Below are 12,693 nucleotides of genomic sequence, written 5' to 3'. Positions count from 1 at the left end.
AATTTCCCTATGCAACCAGGTCAGTCTTCTTTGCCTCAAGCTCTTCTTATAGCATGTGGGGATGGCCTGTTCCTGGGCCTCAGTTACAAGCAAGTACTGATTGCCAGGTTTTGAGACAGAGAGGGACTCAGGCCACCAACCTGTAGTACTGCTATTGCCCTCACAAGTTATTTGCTGTCTCAGTTTGGCTATTGCCCATTTTCTTTGACCCTGAGTAGTTAACTTGGAAAGGATCCACATGGAGTATTCTCTGCAAATGTGACAGCACTGCTGTGCTACAGAAGTCACCTGGTAACAATGAGGCAATCATTGTCTTTGATTCAGTTTCATGCTGGTGCCTTCAGCTTCAGCTACAATAGAAAAAAGGAATATCCTAACCTCGTGACATCCACCAATAATATACTTATAAATATTAATGAGATCCTGTTCAGTCTCCTCTTCTCTAGACTAAGTAGCTCCAGTTCCCACAGCCTTTCCTCATAAGGAAGATGCTCCAGTCCCCTGATCATCTTGCTGGCCCTGTGATGGTCTCTCTCCAGAAGTTCTCTGTCCTTCTTGAGCTGAGGAGCCCAGAACTGGACACAGGACTCCAAATGAGGCCTCACCAGGGCAGAGTAGAGGGGGAGAAGAACCTCCCTTGACCTACTGACCACACTCTTCTTTATTCATCCAAGGATGCCATTGGCCTTCTTGGCCACAAGGGCATATTACTGGCTCATGGTTAGTTTATTGTCAACCAGGATTCCCAGGTCTCTCTCTGCAGAGCTGCTCTCCAGCCAGGCAATTCCCAGCCTGTACTAGTTCATGGGGTTGTTCCTCCCTAGACGCAGGACTCTGCACTTGCCTTTGTTGAACCTCATGAGGTTCCTCTCTGCCCAACTCTGAAGCAGATTGAGATCCTGCTTAATGGCAGCACAGCCTTCTGGGGAATCAGCCAGCCATCCCAGTTTGGGATGAACTTGTGAACTTGCTGAGGGTACATTCTGTTCCCTCATTCAGATCATTGATGAAGATGATAAATAAGACTGGCCTAGAACTGATCCCTGTTGAACTCCACTGGCCACAGACCTCTAACTTGATTTTGTGCCATTGATCACCAATGATCAATGATCATCAATGATCTTTTTCAATGATCACCAATTTTACCACATGCCTTTATTGTTACAGTGTTATTTTTCATTCTCTGATGAAAGCTATCCCTTTTTTAATAACTCATGATAGCATAAACTGGATTAGGACCATTTGCACACATTAGACTCACAGTTGAATTTCTAAGTTTTATGGCAACCGTCTCCTATCTTCCTGACCAGCAGATGATGTTTATTTTGTTTCTTTGAGGTAAGAATGATGTTCAGCACTGAATTCCACACCCTATTAATCTCATGGTCCTAATTAACATCTAAGAGTCCAACACCAGTTCAGTGCTTAAAACAAACTGCTACCAGATGCCAGAAGTCATCACTATCATTTTTGTATGCTTGAAATGTGCATCTACAAAATTGCTTCCATTTCTGCTACAGTTCCTTCTCCTTAAAGCTTTTGGGTCAAATTGATGTCTAACTCCATAGTGCCAGTATGGATGATGTCAATGCAAAATAATTTATGCTCTCTTATGGGTACATTCTGCAGCACACTAAGGGCCAGACAGCAGAGAGGGTTAATGGACCATTGTCAAATGACAATTTGCACAGGACTACCTTATTTTCAGAGCTGAGCAAATCTACTGATTTGCTTTCTTCTACTTAGCAGAGCAGTAGAGACTGTTTAGAGCACTATTCACAGCTCTTCACAAAATGTACTCAGAATTTTTTTCTGGATGTAGTTCTAGTGGACATTTACATATGTTAACTGGAATAATCTGACTTTTTTCTGAGCCTTGCTACATTTTAATTAGTATTTAATTAATCTTGTGATACTTGTCTTCTACTTACCTAAAAGACAGAGGAACACCTTTTCAGGTAGTCTTTGCTTTTCTTTTCAGCATGATGTTTTCTACTGTTCTTTTATATACTTTCCATACTTTATTTTTATGAGTAAGTTCTAGGTTGGACATAGGTCCAACCCATTTCCTGGAAGACTTAGTTTGCAACAAATGGTTACTGATTACCTCATGTTTTCAGCCAGCCACTCCTTGCAGATCCTATGAATTCCAAGTTGAGTATTTGAGCATTTACATCTACCCGAATTATTTATACAAGAACTAGCATTCCAACAAAGATTTTATGTCTTAATACCATCTTTCAATTCATTTGAAAAACTTCCAGACTTTACTAACATTTAAGCTTTATTTGCAAAGTGTCCAGCTCCTGGTTTATAATGTGATCTCCTAATTCCTTTTTATGGTCCCCCAGTCTCATTTTAACTTCTCTTGTGAAAGCTTCAGTTCCAGGCTTCAGTTTTGTTATCATTCTTTCTGCCCACACTTCCTGTCTCTAAAATCTGAACACTTTTTTGTTCCATATTTCTTCAATATCAATATTAATTTGTGGGGTTTTTTTCTGTTTCAAAATAGATCTTCACTACAATTAGCATTGTAGTTGAGTTGAGCAAAGAGGCAAAATCTCAAGCTGCTGTACTGTTTCCTTTTGGAACATTAATTGATGATGGATATTTCTCTGTTGCAGTTTTGTCCATTTAAAAACAGCATGCAGATTTTATTTTCTCCCCAAACTCTTGAAGAATCAAACAACTACAGAGAGATCTCCAACCCTTTCCAGCCACGTTAGACTATTATGTTCATCACTTTCTTTTTCAAGTGAGAGGCCGACTGCATAAAAGTGCAGAAAGCTCATTTTTAAATTGTGTAAATGTCATGATTCTCGTTCCCCTCATTCAGCAGAAAATTACTTCAGATGTGGGGTTTTTAAAACAAAAATTACATAAAAAACATGATATCAAATGAGGAAAATATTCTTGTTAAAAAAAAAAAAGAACTTTGCTCATAATTATGGAAAGAATATCTGTCATAATTCTTAGTTTTGATAAAAATAGCTATTCTTAATTAGTTTTAAATATTTTTCTGGATTATAAGTATTTAAGCTACATTATGCATTTGTATGGCCACAATATCTTCACATTTGTTGTATCCACAGTAGCCTAATACTGCTTATACATTTGCTGTATTTGTGTGTTTCTTAAAAGAGAATTCAAATACTATTAAACAGATCTGAAGATGGTAACACTGCTTTTTCTGTGACTATTTCTCATTAAATGACATTGTCAAAAGCTCACTTTTTGAATCTTCATTAATGTGAAAATTTTTACTTTAGAAAAGAGATTACTGGGAGGTAAGAAGTATTCTGCTGCAGGCAGATGGTGCAGTTCCATGGGGTTACAGGATGTCAAGTACTGAAATGGTCATTGAAACTAATGTCAGGTGATACCTGTTAGGGTTTTTTAGAAAGATGTTGCTGTTGTTCACAGGAATTAAAACACTGATCAGCTTTTCAGAGAGCCATTTGTAGTTTTGATGGGAATTTAAAATGAAGAAACCTTTATTGTCATATGAAAAATGCACTTATACATACAAACTAGGGATTCCTAGCTACCAACAGGTCTGGGGTTTTATGAGAGTAAGACGTTTCCTCCACTGATTTTGACTTCAGCTAAATTCAAGTCATGTATTTTATGGTGACTCAAAGAAATATAAGCAAAATAACAAAATATTAAACTTAATGTACATATGGTCAGATATGTAAAGCTTAAAAATATGATTGTTGGTTGATCTCATATAGATATGAATTGTCATCTTCACTGTTTTTACCCCCAAATTGTTTGGCCTGAAGGAATCTCCCAAGGGCAAAGATGTGGGTCTGTTTCCTATATTTAGCTAACTGAATTTTTCCAACAAGAGATTCTAGTTATCCTTGTTTTGCATAGGAGGGATCCAGTGAATGGGGATCTTACTCCTTTTTGATTCAATTATTTCTTTCTCATCTCCTAGGCCATACCATTACTATCACATTGAACAATGCCATGGACTGCATGTGAAAAGTCTTGTGACACAAGGTTTTCATCATTAAATTTTAGTGGAGTTTTGATTTGACTCATGTAACATTCCACAAATAATGCCCAAGCAGAAAGGGTTAATAGACCATTCTCAAATGACAGTTTGCACAGGATTACCTTATTTTCAGAGCTGAGCAAATCTACTGATTTGCTTTCTTCTACTTATTAGAGCAGTAGGGACTGTTTAGAGCACTCTTCACAGCTTCTCCTTCCCATTGTGACTTACTGAAACACTTCTGAGGGAAAGAATTTTTCATTCAAAGAACATGAGGAGGCCTTTTGAAGCTAACCTGGAGAAAGGAAAGGAGTACAGAAAGTTTTGTGGAAGGAGGAGAGCTTCCATAACACTACCTGTGTAAAATCATTCATTTAGCTCACTATAGAATCATAGAATGATAGGAGCTGGAAGGGACCTTTAGAGATCATCTAGTCTAACCCCCCTGCAGAAGCAGGTTCACCTAGATCAGGTCTCATAGGAACATGTCCAGGCGAGTCTTGAAGACCTCCAAGGAAGGAGACTCCACAACCCCTCTGGGCAGCCTGTTCCACTGCTTTGTCAGCCTCACAGTAAAATCATTTTTTCTTATATTTAAGTGGAACTTTTTGTGTTCCAGCTTCATCCCATAATTACCTCTGCAGAAACAGCTTCATGTTCTTCCCCTGTGAATGGCATAAGAATTTTAGGAAGTGTCTTGCAATATCAGCATGGTCCTTTATGCAAGAATGAGGGACTTGAGGACCCGATAGATCTGTGAGAAAGGCAAAAACTGAGGAAAACATATCCTTGGAAAAGACAGAAGGCATGCTGCTTCTGTACCACTAATGAACAGGACAGGTTGGCAGTAATGGTGGTGTGGAATTATTATGTTGCATGCTTATGAGAAAGAGTGGATAGTGAAGACACACTTCAGATGTGGATAATTTTTAAACATAGACACAAACACATTTCTTACCATAGTACACTAAGTTGCCTACATAGAAAAGAAAAATAATTTAAATCAAAAGATTGAGATAGATGGCATGGAAGTAATTTGTTTCTTTAAAACAAATTTGTTTTTTTTAAACATTTACCAAGTAATTTGGATATAAGGAAATGATTTTTGGTGACTGGAATGTATCTTAAGATTTGACTCATGTCAAATTAGCACTAAAACTATTCTACTCTGGAGTCAGTCATCTTCTATTCTTATTCAGCTGTTTAGTGTAGTAGATGGGCCCAAGCAAGACAGAAAAGACCAGTAAATTTGACACCTTGTGTATTTAGATGGATTATAGAGTTAAGTCCCTGCTTAAACTCACATGCAGAATGTTTGACTGTTGGCCTTTCCTGTAGCTCCTAGTCCTCCTCCTATGCTCCTAGCCATGTGAAACTTTGCTCTTTGAATGAACGAAACAGTGTCTTTTGAAAAGAAAAGAAAAGAAAATCAAGTCCTACCTCCAAAAGTTCTTTCTTTTTGCCTGAAGTGAAAGAAACCCACTTTTTTTTTTCTTTGGATTGTCTTTTTAGATTTGGAGGTTTTAGTTTTTGTTTTGGTTTTAGTTTTTGACGAGGTATTTCTAGCTTCAATCTAAACATATTTTTAAAACTTGCCACTAAGTATTTGTTAGCATTTAATAGAAATAATTCCTCATGTTTAGCATTATTTTTCTATATTTTTTAAATTAACAGTATTTAATGTATTATTTTTCTGAGAAAATGGAAGCAATGTCTGTACACCACACATCTCCTTCAAATCATTCAATGAATAATTGAACATGATGGAAATGAAGAGGTATACTGACTTTTTTAGAAATTATCTTCTTAAATAAAGTCTATTCCATGTTCTCAACTAAAGCAAAAGGAGATGAATATTCTTTATGACTTCTGGGAAGACATTGCTGCTTTAAAACACTGAATTATTATCTACTCTATTCAGTGAATTGTCTGACAGGAGATGAACCCGTAGGATATATTGACTGAGTCTGGTTTCAATTTTGTTTTGTCTATAAAAAGTCAAAGCTTCCTATGAGCATTATCAGACAAAATAAATAAAGTAAGAGAGATAATTGTTTAATGAACTTGGAGAAACATGATTCAAGCAGAATACCCACATAGATTTTGCCAAAGCTAATAAAACTCTTTTGCACCCTACTTATTATTTTTGAATAAGTATCAACTTTGTAAATTCTTAAGGTCATTTTAAAAACTGGTATTGAATTTCATTTCTTTGTACTTATGATTGCTTTAGTAGTTTTTACTGTGTTAATCACCATGCAATTGGAAATAAGTTAATGTAGAACCTGGACATCATCTAGAGTAAATATCATAAAATCATGTACTTTTGTCAGTGATTCCTAGATCTAAGTACTTCAATTCATACAAAATAACAACAAATGACTCTTCATCTATTTTTTTAAAATAATAGTTGGACACTAGGTCAGAATTTACCCCATTTCCTATGTAGTTATAGGCATAAAGAATCAGAAAACTCCTTCACTTCATCCTAGTACAGAAATGGGACTGAAAACATCAGTAAAGTTTTATTTCCTGTTATTCCAACTACTCTGAAAATGAGTATTATCATGTCTACAAGAACAATTTGTTCTGAATGTAGTATAAAACACTACATGATTATGTTTTGATAAAAAAATCTATTTTACTAATTGGTTGTGATTTTTATGGTTTTTTAATTGACTTATTTCAGACAAAAAAAATGATAAAATGTAATTTTGGTGTAATTTTCATCAGCAAAAATAGAAATTTTTTCTATTATGAACAACAGCATTAAACACTAAAATGATCTTTGCTACATCAGTACAAGGATTTATGTATCTTATCTGTGGCTAGTAGTGGACAGGTAGGTATATTATGGTAATATAAGCATATTTACCTGATACATTCTTCAAACTTACTTAGAGTGCTAATGAGGGAAATGTCAAACTAAAAGCTTTCAGAAATTTCTGACTTTTCCCTATTACATTAAGCAGTCTTGAGCTAACTCAAAGGCTCTGATTTGCTAGTCATCCCAAAATGTTACTCAACATTCAAGGGAAATGCAAAATAAGTACTTTTTAAATGAAACACAAAACTTAAAAAATTAATTACTTTACTTGGAAACATACAATGAACAAAATATAGAAAGCTAATGACAAAATAGTGTCTCTTACTAATTTAAAATACAATTTTGTAACAATGCTTAAGATGTGCTGGGTTTTAGAGCAATTTAAAATATAGTAAACTACAAACACATTCATGGAATACAGATTATGTTTCCCCTAGTAGGTTGAGGATGACTTGGATTACCTCATGTATTTCCTTGACTTTAATTACAAATTATTCTGGAGGCATTTGCTATAGCAATATGAATGCAAAAAAAATCCCAATTCAGTGAGCATGCTGCCTGAGTGCATATGTTCTGGGAAACAAATATATTTAATGACAGCTATGTGTCTGGACTAGGTGACTCCTAATGTTAAGATTTAACACTATGTTCTAAGACAGTCTCAAAACCAAACTCTTTGTCCATAGAAGATTATAAGTACGGTCTTAAGCAAGGCTGAAGGCATCTTATCACTTGGGACCTCAGAGACTTGAGTAACAGTATAAAGATTATTTTTCCATTAACTAAAATGCTTAGATTTCATTACTGAAAGATTACTAAGTTTTCTCATGAACAGAAAAATTATTGAGATCTGCTTCTCTCTGGATTTTTTCTTCTATGTCCCACATAGACGTTCCATTCTCATTATTAATAATCTCCTGAATCACTCTTATTTTCTAAGATTCTCGATTGCAACAGCACAAATTCCCCTTTTATGCCCTTCAAATTCCTCCCAGATGCCTATGGGTCCTTCAAGGCAATACGTGTTCAGCATTTGTGCTTGTGTTCCCGGTCTGTGCCTGTTGTTAGGCAACTGGAATAGACAACTGCTGAGATTCTACTTCAACATTTTTCACAGCAGCAACTCATCTCGAACACCAGTTCTCCCGAAACCTTGCTGAACTTCAAGTTTTAGTTATTTGTCTTGGTACATGAATATTGTTCAAAATGCATTGCTCAAAAATAACGGACAGGTGGTCATAAAAACTGAACAAACTTGTTTCCTTAAGTTTTCTGGCCAAAATAAAATTAAAAAAGATTTTGTATTTGAAGATAAAATTCTGAAGAGTACTTTGAAGGCTAAAGGTCTTGAAGGCAAATCAAAAGAACCTGACATAATAAGTTTCTTTGCCAGCCTGAGGGTTGAGAATGGAAATGGAAAGTTAAATCATGTTTTTCATGGGTGTATGGCTAGTAATATGTCATTCTCTTCTGCACACAAAGGCTTACATATCTTTTCAAAGTAGTAGGCTCTTATAGCAGCACCAGTCTAAGTAAAATATAAGTAAGGAAAGCTGTGTAGTTATTAACTCAGTCAATCTGGAAGAAACAGGAAGCATGCAAATATTTTTCTGTGCCTGAAATAGAGGCAGTAAACTGCATGCTAAATACAGGTTTGGAAACAGTTGAGCTTGGCATAATAAAATTATACTTGAAGAAATTGTTCCCCAGTCTGTACTTAAACAAAATGTACTGCTCCTCTCTGGTTTAGATCTGTGAAAGCTTTGAGTGTCTGTTTGTTTGTTTATTTCTTTTTCCAGCCATATTAGGTGTTTAATAAAATTTACTACTTCTCTTTAGGAAAATCCCATGTTTCAGAGGTATTTTTTATATTCCACTTGCTTCTTTGGTTTTCTTTTCATAAGCGCAAGGCATTTGTTTAAAAAGATGTTACTCCTATAAAAATTAAAAATATAAAAATTCTTAATCTAGGCATTTGTAATCTGAGTTTCAGTACTGTATCTCTTTATAACAGGGTTCAGTTTTTTGTAACTAATGTGATAACTTTCCTCATAATTTTTTATATTCATTTTTTATTCCTTCTGGTCTCTTTTGCTGTTACTTCTTTTCCTCTGGTCAGGAGAGCAAACCACTTAGTGATAGATTTTCATCTTAGTGTAGTAACACATGTGAAAAGGGAGAAGGAAGTGTAAATGTGAAGAAGAAAAGTTATTATTATTTCAGAATGATTATATATGGAGTCTGGAGTTTATATAGAACACATATGGGAACACATAATGTTAAAAAAGCCACACGTACTACATCCTGAATAGGCTGTAATCTAAATAAGATAAGACAAATATAATTCAATAAAGCCACAGTTCAAAGGGGAGTCCCTTCAGCTTCCCAGCACTGGGAAAAAGGGAGAAAGGATTTCCTGAAAGTCTTCTTTTAAAGGGAGACAGCTGATAAGAATAATAATATATGTTCTGTGAATAAAAATCCATGTAGACTGCAAAGGAACATATTCTGGAACATATGCTCCAACTTTAGCCTTCTGGATTTTAGGGAGACAAACTGTTAGGCTGTCAATACAGGGTATATGTTCCCTTCCTTTTAGACAAGTGGCAATCACTAGGAGTGAAAGAGGGTGTCAAACCACTGACTTCTCTGGCATGACATTGACAAAGCTGCTAGAACAGAAGATACCATATGTAGCAGCGATAGGTCAGAAAGTCAAGGCAAGGACAGGTAAATGATCAAGAGAACAGATAGGAAACAGTGAAAGCTACAAAAAGAGATGTCAGCTGCAGACTGGGTTTATGTAGGTGAAGAACAAACTTGTATTTTAGGAAGTAAGTATGAATACAAATATGCATGAGAATGCAATCAAAAGAGTAGGTGAGAGATACAGAAACATCATCATGGGGAAAGCTAGAGGAGCAGGAACTCTGAAAGACTGCAGAGGCCAAAGCAAGATGTCATCAGTATTAGCTTACAACCAGTATTTACAGGGACTTATGTAGGAGACTGTCTAATTTACAAGGACAATACAATGAAATAATGTGCAGGAAAGGAAAAGTCGACCAATAGCATCCTCTCATATTTCAGTTTAAGTCTTCTCTGAGACTCACTGTGGACTACAGAATTTTGGTTCTTGCAGACTAAGCGCTTTGTACACAGGTACTACTTTATGGTCTCTGAACCAAAAGCCATACATGCTTATTCACAACATAAACTAGTGTACTCATCTCAGTGAAGTCAAATATAGCATGACTTCTCAACTTCTGGTATTAGTAGGCACCAAATATCTGCTCAGGTAGACTAGTTAAAACAGAATTGACTCCTGAATAGAGTGCTCTCTAATGTAGGAACAACAAAAAAACTCCTTTATTTTGTTTGGAGTAGTAGTGCTATTGCAGCAGTCCTGTGTAAAATATAAATAAGGAAAGCTGTGTAGTTATTGTCAGACAAAAAATTTCAAACTTTTAAATTTTTTTAAATTAAGTTTCTTCAGAAGTTTAGAAAGTGCTATACCTATGCATTACCTGAATGAATTACTAGTCGTGCTTGATCTTAATTCAATTGTCGCATGGCCTCTCGAAGGCTAGATCTTACTAGTCAGGGCTGGAGCCAAGGCAATGCAATAAGGAACAAAAGAGAGAGAGAAAGTTGTACTTTCAATGCTTCCATCTCATGTTAGGAGTGACTAAAACATTGTATAAAGAACATTGATTTCACATCAATGTGTCTCAGGGACACATTTCCCATTACCTAACTTCTAGTCACAAAGAACTCTTAGTTTCAACCCTCTTGAACATTCCACTGACACAGTTAATGTCAGATTACATGGTTTAATTCATGATCTGACACTGAAGGTAAATGTTGTCTGTTAAATACCATTATGGGGAGCGCAGAGGGAAAGTAACTTCTTATAGAGAATGACAAAGGAAAATATTTGAGATTGGATGCAGTCTAATTTATTCCAAAACCAGAATTGCTTTTGTGCTTATTTCTTTCCTGTAGCTGGCAGTCACAGTTTAGTGAGGATAAATTTGTATTAAATGATAGAAAGTAATCCAATTTAAAAAAACCCAATGTTTTGTTTAATTTGATCAGGAAATTTTCACAAGGGTCTTCTAAAATGCTCCTACTACATCAAGGTAACTAAATCAGGAGATTTCTAGCTCCCATTTTTCCTATCTTAAGAAATATGAATAGTCATATTGAAATAGGTCTCCTAAGCAAAGATTTCAGTTTAGAATAATTCTTAGTGTTTAAGGAGAACAAAAATGTATCTAAGTAGTCTTAGATATGAATGAATCATTTATGAATAAAAACAATTTTAATAGATAGTAAATTAATTTAATTACATTAAAAAACCCCTTACATTTAATATAGTAAAATATTAACTAAAATTTAAACAATCTTATAACATAGAAAGTATACAAAAATATATGCCTAGGAATACATTTTGAAAACTGATTATACTTTTTCCTTTACTATTGTTTTTCTATGTTTGAAAATTGTATAGTTTGCTTAGCTGGAAAAAAGATCATCCTAATATATGAAATGTGAAGAGAGTTAGATACCTTGAGTATTCTACTTATGTTTACTTTCATTCTTAGAAAATAAAGTTACACTACTCTCACCCGTGCTTTAGATAAGAGTACTCTTAACATTAAGTTAAAACTTTCAAAGCATAAAAACGTATATAGATATCGTATTTCACCTCAGAAGAGTGAGAAATAAACCACTTTGTACTAGCCAAATTCTTAGTCCATATGAGTTTTAGTGGATCAAGAATGAAGTAAATAAATATTACTGACAGAAACTGTCCTGTCCAGCAGATCTTATAAACAGAAAAGGATTTTAAACTAAAAACTTCCTTCTGATTGCAACAGACACTTGACAGCAAAGGAATGTTCCGTTCTTTAGAGATTAAGACATGAGCTATGATCCACAGCTAACTTGATTTCAATGTATAATCTAGGTTGATTTAAATTATTTTTTATAGCTTATAGTAGAATTCTGTTTTAAATTAGTTTTCTTAATGATAACTAGGTATAACATCATATGAAATGTATTATGGAATATGACTATGTACAATATTCCCATTGAAGCAGAAATACAACATCTCAACTGCCCTTTCAAATATCAACCAAACTACATGACACTCCTGAATCGTACATATTAGTAGATTCATTTTAGAGATAGTCAAACTGGAACACAGAAATATATGACCAGTCATTAGAAAGTATAGGTAAAATATAATGACGGTTTTATTATTGTGCAACAGTTCTACCCACTGCAATAATTAAATCTAGTTATTTTCGACATTTTTTTTCTAGGGTTTTGGTAGCCCATCAGGTGAACATTGGCTGGGAAATGAATTTATCTTTGCAATAACAAGTCAGAGACAATATTCGCTAAGAATTGAATTAATGGACTGGGAAGGAAACCGGGCATATTCACAGTATGACAGATTTCACATAGGAAATGAAAAGCAGAATTACAGGTAAGAATCTACTGAAATTCTTTTGACTCTGCTGAGCAATAAATATTTTTCATTGTTCGTTTGTGAAAGGACAATAACATGATACTAATTTTAATTAACAGTGAATAAAAAGAGTAAAAATAAAATAGAAATCAGATTTCTCAGTGATGGAAGGTTGGAGTAAACCTAACATCTGAGAGCAAGGGATGATCTGTTAATTGTGCGGACTGGTAGAACTGGTAAAAAAAAATGTGTAACTTCTAGCATGTCTGAGACCATCAGAACTCAAAACTGATTGAATAGAAAAAGGATATGGATTCTTCATTACAGCTTCAAGGTTTTCTACCTCAGAGGCATTAAACTGAAACAATGAATTATCTGAACAAC

The 12,693-nt window shown here is 34.9% G+C and overlaps 1 protein-coding gene across 1 annotated transcript in view; it reads left to right on the top strand.

Annotated features, from left to right (window-relative positions):
• The window catches only part of ANGPT1 (angiopoietin 1), a 161,300-nt gene that overhangs the window by 110,695 nt on the left and 37,912 nt on the right, over positions 1 to 12,693 (top strand). Inside the window, exon 7 of the mRNA XM_061994978.1 lies at positions 12,161 to 12,327. Coding sequence (XP_061850962.1) covers positions 12,161 to 12,327 — 167 coding nt within the window. The remainder of the gene's footprint in view (positions 1 to 12,160; positions 12,328 to 12,693) is intronic.

Source organism: Colius striatus, chromosome 4, assembly GCF_028858725.1.
Source record: "Colius striatus isolate bColStr4 chromosome 4, bColStr4.1.hap1, whole genome shotgun sequence".
Taxonomy (NCBI): Eukaryota; Metazoa; Chordata; class Aves; order Coliiformes; family Coliidae; genus Colius; species Colius striatus.
The sequence above is the reverse complement of the archived record's forward strand: the minus strand, read 5'-3'. Positions and strand labels throughout refer to the sequence as shown.